The 14,971-nt window shown below is 39.5% G+C and overlaps 2 protein-coding genes across 2 annotated transcripts; one reads left to right on the top strand and one right to left on the bottom strand.

Moving 5' to 3' along the window:
- Window positions 1–949: 949 nt before the first annotated feature.
- On the bottom strand, window positions 950–5,347 carry LOC117289297 (uncharacterized protein C1orf109-like). The gene is made up of 5 exons (XM_033770359.1): window positions 5,266–5,347; window positions 3,467–3,782; window positions 2,931–3,110; window positions 2,403–2,518; window positions 950–1,427 (listed from the first exon to the last, which is right to left on the bottom strand). The coding sequence occupies exons 2-5, from the start codon at window positions 3,760–3,762 to the stop codon at window positions 1,387–1,389; spliced, it is 633 nt and encodes a 210-aa protein (XP_033626250.1). The 5' UTR covers window positions 3,763–3,782; window positions 5,266–5,347; the 3' UTR covers window positions 950–1,386.
- A 105-nt stretch (window positions 5,348–5,452) lies between these two features.
- On the top strand, window positions 5,453–14,922 carry LOC117288787 (borealin-like). Its single transcript, XM_033769623.1, has 8 exons — window positions 5,453–5,582; window positions 6,899–7,082; window positions 7,302–7,430; window positions 8,542–8,720; window positions 10,210–10,349; window positions 11,195–11,308; window positions 11,975–12,110; window positions 13,908–14,922. Exons 2-8 carry the CDS (start codon window positions 6,944–6,946, stop codon window positions 14,055–14,057), a joined length of 987 nt encoding a protein of 328 aa, XP_033625514.1. The 5' UTR covers window positions 5,453–5,582; window positions 6,899–6,943; the 3' UTR covers window positions 14,058–14,922.
- The last annotated feature ends 49 nt before the right edge of the window (window positions 14,923–14,971 follow it).

The raw sequence follows: 14,971 nt of genomic DNA, 5'->3' as shown, positions 1-14,971 counted from the left end.
TTAGACTTAAATGGTCATCGAAGTTGCAAGAGAATAATGAAAGAAAAAACGCCATCAATGAACAAATTTGTGTGCTTTCAGATGCCTGAGAATGGCTTCCGGCCTGAAGTCTTTCTCAGATTCAAATATTTTAGTGAGATTTAAATTTCTCTAAAACTACGTTACTTCAGAGGGAGCCGTTTCTCACAATAATTTATACTCCATGTATCAACAGCTCTCCATTGCTCATTACCAAGTAGTTTGATGCTAATATATATTTTGAATAATTGCCAAATGTGTCCAGTGCCAAAGCTCCTATCCTTACATTTTGTCTCCATGGCGTCTTCCTGTCCTCCTTCGTAGCTATTTTCAATTTTTATCTGGTTGTTTCATAACTGGTCGCTATAGCATTTTTTTCCCTCCTTTTGTTTTTTTTCTTTATATGTTTTCTTCCTTTAAAATCTCTCGTCCTTTAATTATGTCTCCATCCCTTCCTCCTTTGTAGCCATTTTCAATTTTCATCGGGTTGTCTCACAACTGATCCCGTTCTCCTCTCATTCTTAATGACATCAACCTCAAGCCTTGTCTCCCTTCAAATTCTATTGAAAACCAGGGCCCAATTTCAGGGCTCTGCTTAACGTAAGCACAGAATCGGCGCTTACGGAAGCGGGGAATTCTGTGCTTACAGCAAGCGTATTTCACGGGTCAGCGGCGGATTTTGGCTTCTGCACGTGCGTACTCCCCGTTACTAGGCATTCTAGGCATACAAGGCTAGCAAGGCTAGCGCAGCTAGCTTGCACGTAAGCGGGGAATCATGATCGTAAGCGCAGAGTTCGGCGGTAAGCAGAGCCATGAAATTGGGCCCACTACATAACTGATCCCATTCTCCTCTCATTCTCAATGCCATCAATCTCAACCTAGTCTTCCTTCAAGCGCTGTGAAGATCAGTACATAACTGATCCTGTCTTCCTCCAGTCTTCCTTCAAGCGCTGTGAAGATCAGTACATAACTGATCCCATTCTCCTCTCATTCTCAATGTCATCAATCTCAACCTAGTCTTCCTTCAAGCGCTGTGAAGATCAGTACATAACTGATCCTGTTCTTCCTCCAGTCTTCCTTCAAGCGCTGTGAAGATCAGTACATAACTGATCCCATTCTCCTCTCATTCTCAATGTCATCAATCTCAACCTAGTCTTCCTTCAAGCGCTGTGAAGATCAGTACAGAACTGATCCTGTTCTTCCTCCTAGTCTTTTTTTAAACCAAGATCAGTACATACCATCTCCGAAAATGGCAGTACACTGTACACTGTACCTGCTTATCAGGGCAATGGTAATAGGCCGCAAAAAAGGCTGTGTGTTAAACATCTGCTAGATGTTAAGCATGCAAAAGATTTCATCAGCTGATCTTCATCCATCCGCCATGAAGAACTCCACATGAGACAGAATATCTACAGGAAAAGTAACACGCAATCGAAATACCTGAATTACAAATAATTGTTATAAAACAATCTGCAAGACCAATTGAAGTTAACACTGACTGTAGTGTGAAAATTGTTTTAAAAGTTTTGTCAAGCGAAGAATGTTGCAAACAGAATAATTTTAAAAATCCACATACATGTAACTTAAAACTTGGTTTCAGTGTTTATGTGCGAGAGTCAACACCTTGAAAATGAGGAATTTCAAAACATTGGACACTATTGGTAATTGTCAAAGACCAGTCTTTTCACTCTCAACAAATGCATAAAATTGGAAATCTGTGAAATTTTTTAGCTTAATTGGCTGTCGAAGTTGCGAGATAATAATGAAAGAAAAAACACCCTTGTCACACGAAGTTGTGTGCGTTTAGCTGTTTGATGTCGAGACTTCAAATTCTAAATCTGAGGTCTTGAAATCAAATTCGTGAAAAATTACTTCTTTCTCCCGTTCCTCACAATGTTTTATACCATCAACCTCTCCATATTACTCGTCACCAAGTAGGCTTTATGCTAATAATTATTTTGAGTAATTACCAATAGTGTCCACTGCCTATAACACAATTAAGGACTTCTATTTGTCCTCACTTCGCTTGATGTACACTTTAATGCACACTACCAGCCCTGGTCCCAATTTCATACAGGTGTCTAGCAGTAAATGGTGATTGGGCAAATTTGTTTGCTAAGCAAGAATTAGCAGAAACACAGGCGCAAACAATAAACATTGTACTGTATGGCATTTTGGCTGATAGCCAGTTTCTGCTACGCAAACAATTTTGGCTTTTGAAATTTTGCTAATGAAAACCAATGGGGTTGTCGCTAGATACAATAACAAGTACATGTACATGCAAACAAAGCAACTTTTCATTTACCTGTTAAACAAGTTGAGTGTATGTTTTGGGGAATGGAGGGGGGGGGGGTATGGGTTACAATTTTACTATGCAATCTTACCATTTACTGCAGTCGTCAGTTCCCTGTCATTCTTTGACCACCTTTTCACCAATCCTGACATCTCATCTAGACTATCATACGAGACCGTATCAAACATCCACGTCTTCTCGGCAAAACTGGGACAGTCGTTCAGAGTCAAGGAGCATTAAGAGTCTGTACATTGACTTCATCGCATAAAGAGTCTAGCAGAAAATTGTGCTTAACAAGTTATACGCTAAGCCAAAATCAGCAGGCAACCAGTCACAAACAATGAACATTGTATGACATTTGGCTGAGCAGTTTCTGCTCAGCCAAAATGTTCACTGCTTAGCAATTTTTGTGCTTTTGAAATAATTATTTACAAAAGTGTTGTGCCCCTTGACCTTGAGCAATTTTGGGTGGCGACCACTTTGTCAACCACTAGGCTAAAATTCCATGGTTAACTACACATGAAATACTTCCTGGGTACCACGCAAAATCACCCGATGGTCGACTTGACCCAGGTGGTACCAGCATGAACAGCGCCCTCGGCTGTTTCATAAAGGATACATTCTCCTGTACAATACGCTCAAATCTGTAACCCACTGCAGCATGTCTGCTATAGATGGCCACGTTGCTGAGGCTGTAGACACCTTCACTGTGCCGATCTCCCTGTACTGATTGTGATATGCATTGAGTGAGTAGGTACCGTACTGTGTGTGTTTGTGGCAAACGTCTTCCATCGTCTCTCTGGAGGAAGAACAAATTTAAATGACAGTGAAAGGTAGGGCCACACTTTGGTAACGACCATGGAGAAATAAATATTATTGTTATTCATTTGGTTTATACCAATGTACACCGATGTGTGTCAGCACTGTATACTCGGGACTTACCGGAGTTCTGTGAAAAAATATCACAGGCATATTACTCGGGTTGGATTCAAACCCACGACCTCTGCCATTCTTAAGCAGCGTCATACCAACTAGACAACCACGATTGTCTGGAAGCTAGGGGCAGTTCGAATCCTATGTTTTAGCAGCGGGTACTGCAAATGATTTAACATCTATTAAATTGTTATGATTGTTATTATTTAAAAAAAAACTTACAGACAAGATTTCAACCGCGTCATCACCACCTCTGCTGATTGCAGCAGCTTAAACTCCAGCCTCGCTTGGAGGTCTGGAAACTGGTGCAGTACATCAGAGCTGCCTTCTTGGGCAGCAAGGCGAGAACACTGCAGCTGCTCCCCTAAGTTTGCCAGTGACTTGACCAATGAGAGGGATTCTGCCGCAACGCCCTGCCAGACCAACTGTTGCTGTTTGACCATCTTGAAAGTTTTCCGAAGTTGTTTGTGCACAAACTCAAGTCCATGTTCGTTTGTTACCTTGTGCACTGTCGACATTATTCAGGAGGAAATGTTGTCTGGTGGAAGATCAAAAAATCGTTATTGAAATTATAGCTGCGATAACGTAACCATCCTCCCGACATTAATGTTTGGTTTTCTAAAGCTTTACTCTCATTGACTTGAGGATTTCCAAGTCACTGCACATAACCCTGGATCTGCTCAGATTTGCCTCAGAAAAAGAACAATTCGTTACAACTAACTGCCTTCAAAGATTCATGCTGCAAATTGTTGCTTTTTAACCCCCCCCCCCCCCAGCTGTAGTCTCTAATCGGCCCTAGTTAAGGGATTGACAATTTCTATCATGCATGTCTTTTGTTGTGTAAATAGTCTGTGTTATGTGAGCAGCAATGACAGTGAGGTTGTTAAACTTTTGGGAACTGTTTCACTATGTCCACAGATTTACAATAAACTCACAGGGTTTGAAGATAATGATAGTGAAAAGCTTCCCTTCTACTGAGGTTGTGTAGTTTTTAAGAAATGAGTAAAACAAGTCACAAAATAATTTTCGTCTGATATTATATTATGATATTATACCAAAACCATAGCATAGCTGGTTAATACGTTTTTGACTAGTTGCAATAACGTGACGGCCGTCGGGAGGAGGGTTACGTTATCGCAACTAGTTTTTGATATGCTGAGACGAAAATTATTTGTTTTACTAATTTCTCAAAAACTACAGCACCTCAGTTAGTAAAATTTCAAGGGAAGCTTTCTACTATACTATCATAATCTTCAAACTGTGTAAGTTTAATGTAAATCTGTGGACATCGTGTTTTGAGTTAGGAAAAGGTAAATAGACCCTTTTAAAAGAATGCCGCCCATATAATCTCTATAATAAAACAAATATATTCTGCTTTCCCCTTTTCAGGAACCCAAGGCGCAAGCGCTAAATTTTCCAAAACCTTATTGTTTACTCAATCTTCTGGCCATGGATAGCGCTGTCTGCCTAAATAAAAATGCAAGATCTGAAAAAAGTGTTAAGTGTTACTGTAGTCAGTAGTGTAGTGTTAGATAGTAGTTAGTGTTACTAACAGTAACACATTTAGTTTGTGTTATATAAGTTATATATTATTTTTTTCAATACACTCAGATTCAGAAATAATTCATTACGAAGGTCGAAGGAAGGCCAACTGAAATACTCAAAAACAGATTAAATATAAAGTTGAACATTCAAAATTGAGTGATCTCATAGAAACTGGAATTTGGAGAAAAAAAGGCTTTCCCAGAAAAAAATGAGAATTTTCATCCCAGCCAGTGTTGTGTTACAAAAGTTACAGTGTAGCATGCATTGATGATTGCCATTTTGATTGATTGAATTTGAATTGATTAATGATTGAATTTTGAATGATTGATGATGGCCGGGCGAAACAAGAACTTCTCCACACAAAAAGAATTGCACTGGTGACAGAACAACTACACATGTGTACATATATAATAACTACATTTGAGACCCATAACAACACTAGTCAACGACAGTGCAAAAAAACAATCATAACTTACTTCCGGTTTTGCATGTGTGTGTAGCTAGCGACACCTTTTATAAAAATTATAGTATATTTGGCGACACCCACGTGTATTTTTTGTGTACACACGTACACAACATAACAAAAACCTAGCATTTGCCGTCACGAGAGGGCGCTCAACCAATATTATTGAACAAACTGCGCTTGCGCAATCTTAACGAGATTTGTTCAACGAGCGGTTTATTTAAGAAGAAAAAAAATGTCAAAATTTTCTCGAACCGTAAACCTTCGTATGATTGACATTTAGAAGTGTAAATTGTGCCTACAGAAAGTATTTATTTGTCTTTTCACAGGGTGAGTATGATAATTTTACGTTTGCGATAAAATGAACTATTTCTGACTGAGTACATTTTTACGTACGGACAAAAACAAAAACCTGAAACTCGTAGTCGTACTTTTACCGGGTTCACCTATAGTAATATTACTGCATGCTGGTGGGTGGGAATGGGTTCCAGTCGCTTCGGCACCTTGCAAACTCGGCACCCACAAACTCGGCACATGTACAAATACAAACTTGGCAACCGCAGTTGAAAATGTTCGATTTGCACACCGCGTGGTCTGGTGGTTGGCCTCAGTGTATTTGATTTTTTTTTAATGTAAAAAACAAACTAAAAGTAAAACTACACATATTAAACCTAAGTAAAAAGTTCAGGGGTCCCACCGTTTTGTCGACCCTAACCAAAGCCCAACCGACTCAACAAGTCGGTCACTGTTTGGTCTGAACAGCATCGTCACAGCGCTCATCCGAACACGTGAAAACGCGCAATCAATGACCATTGATGATTTTTCTGGTTGGGGTCGCCAAAACCATGGAGGAATAACGCACTCCATGGCCCGTCCATGGAGGAATAAATGGTCCCACATTGTCATGTAAAAAGCATAATCCTGTTGAAGGTGCTAGCCTCATAAATTAAATGATTAGAATATAATTATATTTGAAACCAAAGTTACCAGAAAATAGGGAGACGTTGTCATTTTTTTTAAGTTAACATAATACTGAACATGCTGAAGTCCGTGCCAAAGTACCGAACTGTCGCCAAGCCGTCAGGATCGTAGTCTCCATCCACGGCCGGCGCTTTTCGGCAAATCACGCTCTGTATGCAACAATCCAGTTAAACCCTAAACAAAACGCTTATTAACATAAATAGTCCAATAAAAGAAATTAAATGGCGATGTTTTTTTGTCAGCAACATGGACGCATTTCAGCCAAGGCCTGCTAGGTCTTAGTTGCGATAACGTAACCCTCCTCCTTCCGGCCGTCGGGAGGAGGGTTATGTTATATTGCAACTAGCTAGGTCTAGTCTATTAAGAAAAAAGACGTTTTATTAAAAACTCCTGCTGAACCATGAAGGGTGGACAATTAAATTTCCAGACTTTGGAAAACAAACTTCACCCCAATTTTCTCGGAAGTTTGGAAGCGGTTTAATCATCTACCATAACAAGTGATTTTGCCATTAACAGCAATTACTATAATATAAGGTTCAAACCATTTTGTATTGTGTAAGTTGTTTATTTTTTTAGTTAGAGGTAATACCGATGTACAGGACTCCAGGGTGACATTATGCTTATTTTACAGAAAATTAAAATTATATAATAATTTGTTTTTCTAGCTAGTTGTTGTTCCATTACCAATCGCCGAGAAATCAACAGACAAAATGCCCAAGAAGAGGAGGACGAAGACGGTGCAGTCGAGCAAAGCATCGGCACCATCCGGAGGCAACGAGAGCAGTAACTCCAGCAACGAAGACAAAAGGGAAAAGCTGGAGCTGTATCTCAAGGACTTTGACATGAGAGGTTTGAACTTTGAATGACTAGATAACACTCAATTTTTAAAGGCAGTGGACACTTTTGGTAATTACTCAAAATAATTATTAGCATAAAACCTTACGTAGTAACGATTGATGAAAGGGAAAGGTTGATGGAATAAAACTTTGTGACAAACGGCTCAATATTGTTGTGTTACAAGAATTGCTTTTTAAAAGATATATTTCATCTCATTTTTTTTCCCCTCAGTGGCTAACTGCCTTCTTCAAGCAGATAATGAGTGCAAGGCAATATGTGCAGCCATCAATCACGCCTGTATGATGGAGCTATTTAAGCTCCCTAAGAATATACGAGAAATGACAAGGGCGGAGTTTATGGGTAAGTTTGTCTCTTAAAAATCAGGGCCCATTTTCATGTCAGTGCTTACCTTAGATTTGTTCATTTTATTAATATAAATCTTTCATTTTATTAATCCCAGGGAATAATAATTTTTTTTCAGCTCCCCTTATAGGAACACGTTGCCTTGGATCGGAAGAGTTGGTCTATAAAAAGCATTTGAAACCTTTTTTATAAAATGCATATGGTTGGAAAGATGTTTTAAAAGTAAAATACAATGATCCACACAAATTTTCCTCAAAATTGCATGGTTTTCCTTTTACGTGCAAACTAACACGGTCGGCCATTTATGGGAGTCAACAATTTGACTCCCGTAAATGGCCAACTGTGTTAGTCGGCGAGGTAAAAGGAAAACCGTGCTATTTCGAGGCATGTTTGTGTGGATCATTGTATTCTACTTTTACAACATCTTTCTAACCATATGCATTTTTAAACAAGCGGTTACAAACTCTTTTCAAAGACCAACCCGACCGATCCAAGGCAATGGTTCCTTTAACTATTTTTCATTTTAAATGTTTTCTACTTGTAGCCTCTTACTAAGAGTGGCTTTGAGCCTTGTTTGAGGTTAACTCGCTAAACAAAAAACAGGGCTCAAATTTTACTCTGGACCACAGGCCTGAGGCCAGTGTCAGGGGCCAGTGTTGACTTAAAGGCAGTGGACACTATTGGTAATTACTCAAAATAATTGTTAGCATAAATCTTCACTTGGCAACGAGTTAATGGGGAGAGGTTGATAGTATAAGACTTTGTGAGAAACGACTCCCTCTGAAGTCACGTAATTTTTGAGATAGAAGTAATTTTCCACAAAGTTGATTTTGAGACCTCAGATTTAGAATTTGAGGTCTCAAAATCAAGCATCTGAAAGCACACAACTTTGTGTGACAACTGTGTTTTTTCTTTTGTTATTATCTCGCAACCAATTGAGTTCAAGTTTTGACAGGTTTGTTATTTTATGCTTATATGTTGAGATACACCATGTGAGAAGACTGGTCTTTGATAATTACCAATAGTGTCCAGTGTCTTTAAGTATTGTGTTAGACTCCGATTGACACTTCTGTTAGTGTCTAATGGTGCTTTGTGTTTGCTACCTTAGCCAAGGGAGGTAGTGTCAACAATAATATGTTGCATCAAGTGACGGAGGTCGTTGACTCTATTACGTCATCAATCCTACCCCCAACATCGGCAGAGCACAAGACAGTCTCCTCATCCCAGGGAGAGTCTTCAGCTACAGAGAGTGCTCAATGTGCAGAGGGGACGACAGCAACGAAAAAGGTTTGCCCACTTTGACTTTGACTTGATAATAGCGGTGCTCCCCAGGATTTCTCAAAAATGTGAGACTTTCAGGACCCAAATTTCAGGTTGATGGTGTAAGCACGATCTGAAACGAGGTCCTTCAGAAAATAATTACAACGCTTTTATTTGTGTTGTTTTATAAGCCATACTGTGCATGGTGGGGCATTCTAAATAGTTATATAGATTATGATTGTTGTGAACATGAATTTGTTTTGTTTTGAAATTGGCATATCAGTTGTAATCAGCTCGATACACTAGCTTGTGCGTGAGAAGAACCAGATGATAACTCAAAAGAAGGGTTTCAATTTTTTGTCCTTAACAATTTGTTTTTGGCACCATGGCACTGTATTGACAATCATTGCCTGATAATTAGAAAAAGATTGCAATATAATATCGTCCTGTCAGTGCAACAGTTTCTTCTTTTGGAAGTGTCGTGGCCGAGCGGTTAAGAGCACCGAATTCAAACTTTGGTGTTTCTGATCTGCAGAGTGTTAGTTTGAATCCCCAGCCGTGACACTGTGTCCTTAAGTAAGAATAATTACCATTGCGTCGTCCTTCGAATGGGGCGTAAAGCCGTTGGTCCCATGTGTTGTGTAACGCATGTAAAAGGAACCCAATGCAAATATCGAAAAGAGAAGGGGTTTGCCCCGGTGTTCCTGGCTGTGGCTGCTGTATGCACCGTAGCACCTTGTAAACCCTTATAAGGTACTAACTAATTGGGTCTCAAAGTTCATCACTGCAATAACCTATCTTACTGAAAGTTTGTATGTACTCAGCGCCTTGAGTACCTTGTTCGGTAGATACGTGCGCTGTATAAGACTTCGAAATTATTATGATATTATTAAGTCGTTTCTGCAAGAAAGTGTCCGGTGTGAATATTCTCCATGCAACATTCATGTTGTGTCTAGGGGTCCATTCATAGCAGACTAGCTTTGTATATTGTGTACAACCTTGTTGGGTGATGTTGAAGGGTCATATAGTTGGAGGGTTGACTATATACTGTCCTTGAGTGGGCACAACAATTTTCCTCGGGTAAGGGGCACTGCTTTGAGGAAACTTTTAACTTGTATTGAAACCTTGCAAACAGCAAAAGCACAGGGCACCACAGCAATTGCTGTGGGTGCCTTGGTTAAGCCTGTGTGCAGATATGCATTCACCTCATGGTATCTTATCACAGGCTGGCACAGTCTATCATCATTCGGAAAAGTGCTCAAATCAAACGGTCAGAGAGTAAAGCCCGGTTCAAACTTCATGCGAACGCGATTGCGAAGTGAATTTGACGTCACACACTCCCTTCACAGCGATTATTCGCAAGTGAGTAGAGCAGAGTTCAACTGCTGCGAATTGTTCGTTGCGAATTTGTGACGTCAAGATTCGCTTCGAATTCGCATTCGCAGGAAGTATGAACCGGGCTTAAGATTAGTTTTGAACACTTGATTTATTACTTCCATTGCAACGTTGCACACAGAAAGCAGCAGCCAAGGGAAGGAAGCGAACCACAACAGCGACCAAACGCAAAACACAAAAGAAGAGTGTTCTGGGCACAAACCAAGATGTGAACACAGAGGGAAGTGCAGGCCCACCACAGACACTCCGAAGATCTACAAGGTATTATAACAATTATAAAGATTTGCATTGTGCACATGTCCACCCTGCTGGCTGTACAAGGCGCAGTAAAACCAAACACAAATCAGGGAGTAGTTGGTATAGACGATGTGACCTATGTTTACATTCAAACCACCCTCTGTTGACAAAACACTGTATACGTCATGTATCGCCGGGCAAAAAGATGCGTAGTCATGGTAAGATTGCATACACTTTGCTGCCAAAACACAAAAGTTTTGCCCGACGGTATGCGCGCGAATCATGTTATGGTTTTTGAGTGACGTCAGAGGTCACATCGTCTATACAATGCTTAAATACACATCGGTGTAAAGGAAGAAGTCAAATAGTGTTGTACACTGATGTTGTATAAAGACTTCGCATGTGGGCATCATTTGGGAAGGGCGTCCTCACTTAGAGGTCAAACAGAAGTAGCCTGAAACTCTGACGTCACACTTCGAGGCTCCTAGTTATTACGCCAGATATCTGCCTTTTAGGGCATGGCCATCATCACCTTTGACCTCCCATTCATTTCACATGGCCTTCATGGTCCTGAAGAGTTGCAGTTAAATCTGATGTGCATATGTATGCTTATGAAGCCAATACCTGTCTTGCTGATAAAGACAGGGACCAGTCTAAAACGGCTCGTTATCATTTGCTAATCCTTTGCACCGCATACGTACAAATCTGTTTCATCAACATTTTGACTCCAAGATGGCAAATGGAAGCCTATTATGGAAAACGACTCTGCTGGAGTCGAAACATATGAGGCCATTAATACCTCAAGGGCTGTTTTGTCCAGTCATCAGTTCGCTACACCCTTTTTTCCTTTCTCCTTTTCTTTTTTTCAGGAAAGCATCAGCAAGGAATACATTTGTAACACCAGCTGCCAGGACCGGGAAAGCTGGGAAAGCATTGGGTTCAGGATGGGACACACCAGCGATCACCCCCAAGTTTGATCCCAGGTCAGTCTTTACTCGAGCCCTTAGGCAGGCCTAGAAATACCCCAAGGCTTCTGCAGCAATTGCAGTAGTGCCCTGTGCAGTGTGCCTAGGTACAAATTTACAAGTTCCTCTTAGAGGTGCCCCTTACTATAGTGAAATTGCTGTGCCCAGCGTTGTAGCCACGGTGGGCGGTGCTGTGTGGGCCTAACAGGGCTCTCAAGTTTTGCCCAGCACTCTTGAGCCAAATACGTTATGCTGCCCAGCACAGATTGTAAATATTGTCCACTTTGTATTGGTCTGAGACACAGCTAATGATAAGGAGTGAGAAATAACACAATCAAAAGGCCAATCAACTTATTGCATGGCCCCCATGACACAAACAATTTGGAAACCTGGCCCCACATAAACATGAATAATTTGGTTGATCTCCTTGCCCTCGGTAGACTTCCAACAAAATTTGATTTGTTGCCCACCACTAAATGTGGTAGCCAGCTGTGGCCCTTCAAGAGTGCAGTTCATTTCAAGGCCTTATTTGAAATAGATTTGACTCAAAATTTAACATCTATTTAAAATTGATGTGTTTATTCATGATTGCTTGCTTTGTTTGTTTTCACAATGTTTGGTGTATACTTTTTTCGTAAGGGTTTCATGTTGTAAAGGGCTAACATCATAAATTGTTTATTGCAGGTTGCCAGTGACGCCAGCTACGTGTGCAATGCGTGAAGCGAAACGAGGAGAGACTATGATGTCATTGTCTGGCAGTCCCCTTTCTTTACCCAGCGCTAAACCAGACGGAAATATCATCAAATTTGGTGATGGCACAGTAAGTAAAAAACAGACTTTGGGGTTTTGAAAAAGTAGAAACGATTGCACCACTCGGTTTGAAAGGGAGACTATTTGTTTGGTAATCACTCTTAAAATTAAACAGAGAAAGTTTTTTCTGCTATTTCCTTGTGACTGCAAAGACCAAAGGAGCCAAAATGTTCACATTCTTGTTAATATTTCAGGTATATTAAATGCATAGCTGCCAACACTCCCTGCTTCCGCAGAAAGTTCTCTGAAAACAAACCAATCTTTCCTGTTCTGATGAGCAAATTTGAAAATCTCCTTGATTCTGGAAACTTTGTTTTCCTATTTCATTGAATACAACTCTAAGTGTCTCCCTGATTGTTGTACAAAATCTCCCTGATTAGAAGATGAAAATATAGACCTTATGCACATGACGTCATTTCAGTAGGGCGCCCTCACCTAGAGGTCAAAAGGAGGTTGTTCATTGGCCAATACTATAATGCGCCGTGTGTACAAATCTGTGCGTCTCGATTGTTTCGTCACTGTTTTCCTCTAAGATGGCAGCTGGATGACGTCAATGTATAAGGTCTATTGGCAGCTCTGAATAAGTTGGGTCACATAAAAATGTTTACTGTGATCTTCGACGATTACCAATGTCGCAATGTGCTTTAAAGGCAGTGGACACTTGGTAATTACTCAAAATATTTTTTAGCATCAAACCTTATTGGTAACGATTAATAGGGAGAGCTGTTGATAGTATAAAGCATTGTTTGAAACAGTTCCCTTTGAAGTAACGTAGTTTTCAAGAAAGAAGTAATTTTCCACGAATTTGAATTCGAGACCTTAGAATAAGAATTTGAGGTCTTGAAATCAAGCATCGAAAAGCACACAACTTCATGTGACAAGGGTGTTTTTTTCTTTCATTGTAATCTCGCAGCTTCAAATTTTTTAGCATCAAACCTTATTGGTAACAATTAATAGGGAGAGCTGTTGATAGTATAAAGCATTGTTTGAAACAGTTCCCTTTGAAGTAACGTAGTTTTCAAGAAAGAAGTAATTTTCCACAAATTTGAATTCGAGACCTTAGAATAAGAATTTGAGGTCTTGAAATCAAGCATCGAAAAGCACACAACTTCATGTGACAAGGGTGTTTTTTTCTTTCATTGTAATCTCGCAGCTTCAATGACCAATTGAGCTCAAATTTTCACAGGATTGTTATTTTATGCATATGTTGAGATACACCAAGTGAGAAGACTGGTCTTTGACAATTACCAATAGTGTCCAGTGTCTTTAAAGCCATTGGACACTTTCGGTAAACAGTGTTGTCTAAAGGCCCACACTTCGTGTATCATAACTTTTATATAAAATAACAAACCTGTGAAAATTTAGGCTCAATCGGTCATCGAAGTCGGGAGAAAATAACGGGAAAACCCAACCTTGTTTCTGCACGTTTCGTCGTGTCATGACATGTTTCCAAAAAAAATCTGAAATTCTCGTTAGCGAGAATTGATAAATGTTTTAATGGTTTCTCGAAAAGTGAAGCATTTCATGGAATAATATTTTAAGAGAAGTCTTTCACCATTACCTTCTAAAAACCCTGTAAGTTATTTGTAAATCTGTGAACTTTTATTTATTTTTCTGTTCCGAAAGTGTAAAATGGCTTTAAGCTAGTTACTGCTGAGCAAAATACACTCACGCTACGCAAATACTTACAAGTATTTTTTGGGAACATCAAGACCAACACCTTGTTGGTATTTTTCTCTACTAAAAGAACACTTCTTATCGAACAAATAAAAATTATGGGTTTTTTTTGGTGTAAACTTTCTTTCAGGCCTTGGAGATTGTGGGCTCATCTCCTAAGGTTGACATGAGTATCAATGAAACGACACGTCAAAATATCCTTCTACTGCAAAACAAGCTGGCCAAGATTCTGAAGACCTGCTCAACGGGTCAAGAAGACAGCGAGATCGTATCCCCCTGAGTGACACCAGCTTTTTATAGCAGCAATTTAACAGATGTTAAAGTTTGCATCAGGGATAAAGAATATTATTTGGTTTTATAAAATATCACCCATGTGTGTTAAGTATGCAGTGCTTTATACACATTGGTGTATGGGTAAAACAAAATAATGTTCTTTATCCCGATGCAAATTTGACATCTCTTAATTTTCTTTTTACTTTGTGGTTTCCTGCTTGGTCAGAAAAGTTGTCCCCATAAAACTATTCAAAAGGCTATCTGAATTGGGTGATGGAGTTGAATGGATAAAAAAGTTTGCCTCTGTCTGTACAGAACACCAAATTTTATATTCTCTTTTGGAGTGTACATGTAGTGCCTTCAAACCTTTGATCAAGTTAGATCTATTTAACTGTAAATAGCTCCTTATGTTAGTAGTCATAGTCATTAGTATACCTCCTAATATTTTGTGCGATTTGGAAGGACTTGTGTTTGTTTCAAAGATGGCTTGTTTTACAGTAGTGATCACTCGGTTGAATCAGTGTAAAGGGTCTAAAGTATCTTGGCATCAATGTACCTTCTTCGAGATAATCACGATCTTTGTTAATGTAAATAGTTTAGTATTGAATACATTTTAATATTTTAATGCTTCTGGCTGGCACCTTGAACACAAATAAAAAGAGGGAAACTGCCAACATGAGGTTAAGTTGGCTCAGTTTGGGAGAGCGCCTGTACTTTAATCAAGGGATCACAGGTTCAAATCCTGCACTTGACAGTTTTAATTATACTTTGCAGGGATGTGAGATTGTTCAGACATTTGGCTGAATTCAGACTGGTGAAGAAAATCAGACAATATTTTTTTTTCCACAAATAAAAAAATCCTACTCATTTGTCTACTTCTCTAGTGCTTTGGATACTATTTCCAAAAGCTCCTTGGAATCT

Source organism: Asterias rubens, chromosome 4, assembly GCF_902459465.1.
Source record: "Asterias rubens chromosome 4, eAstRub1.3, whole genome shotgun sequence".
NCBI classification, from domain to species: domain Eukaryota; kingdom Metazoa; phylum Echinodermata; class Asteroidea; order Forcipulatida; family Asteriidae; genus Asterias; species Asterias rubens.
The sequence above is the reverse complement of the archived record's forward strand: the minus strand, read 5'-3'. Positions and strand labels throughout refer to the sequence as shown.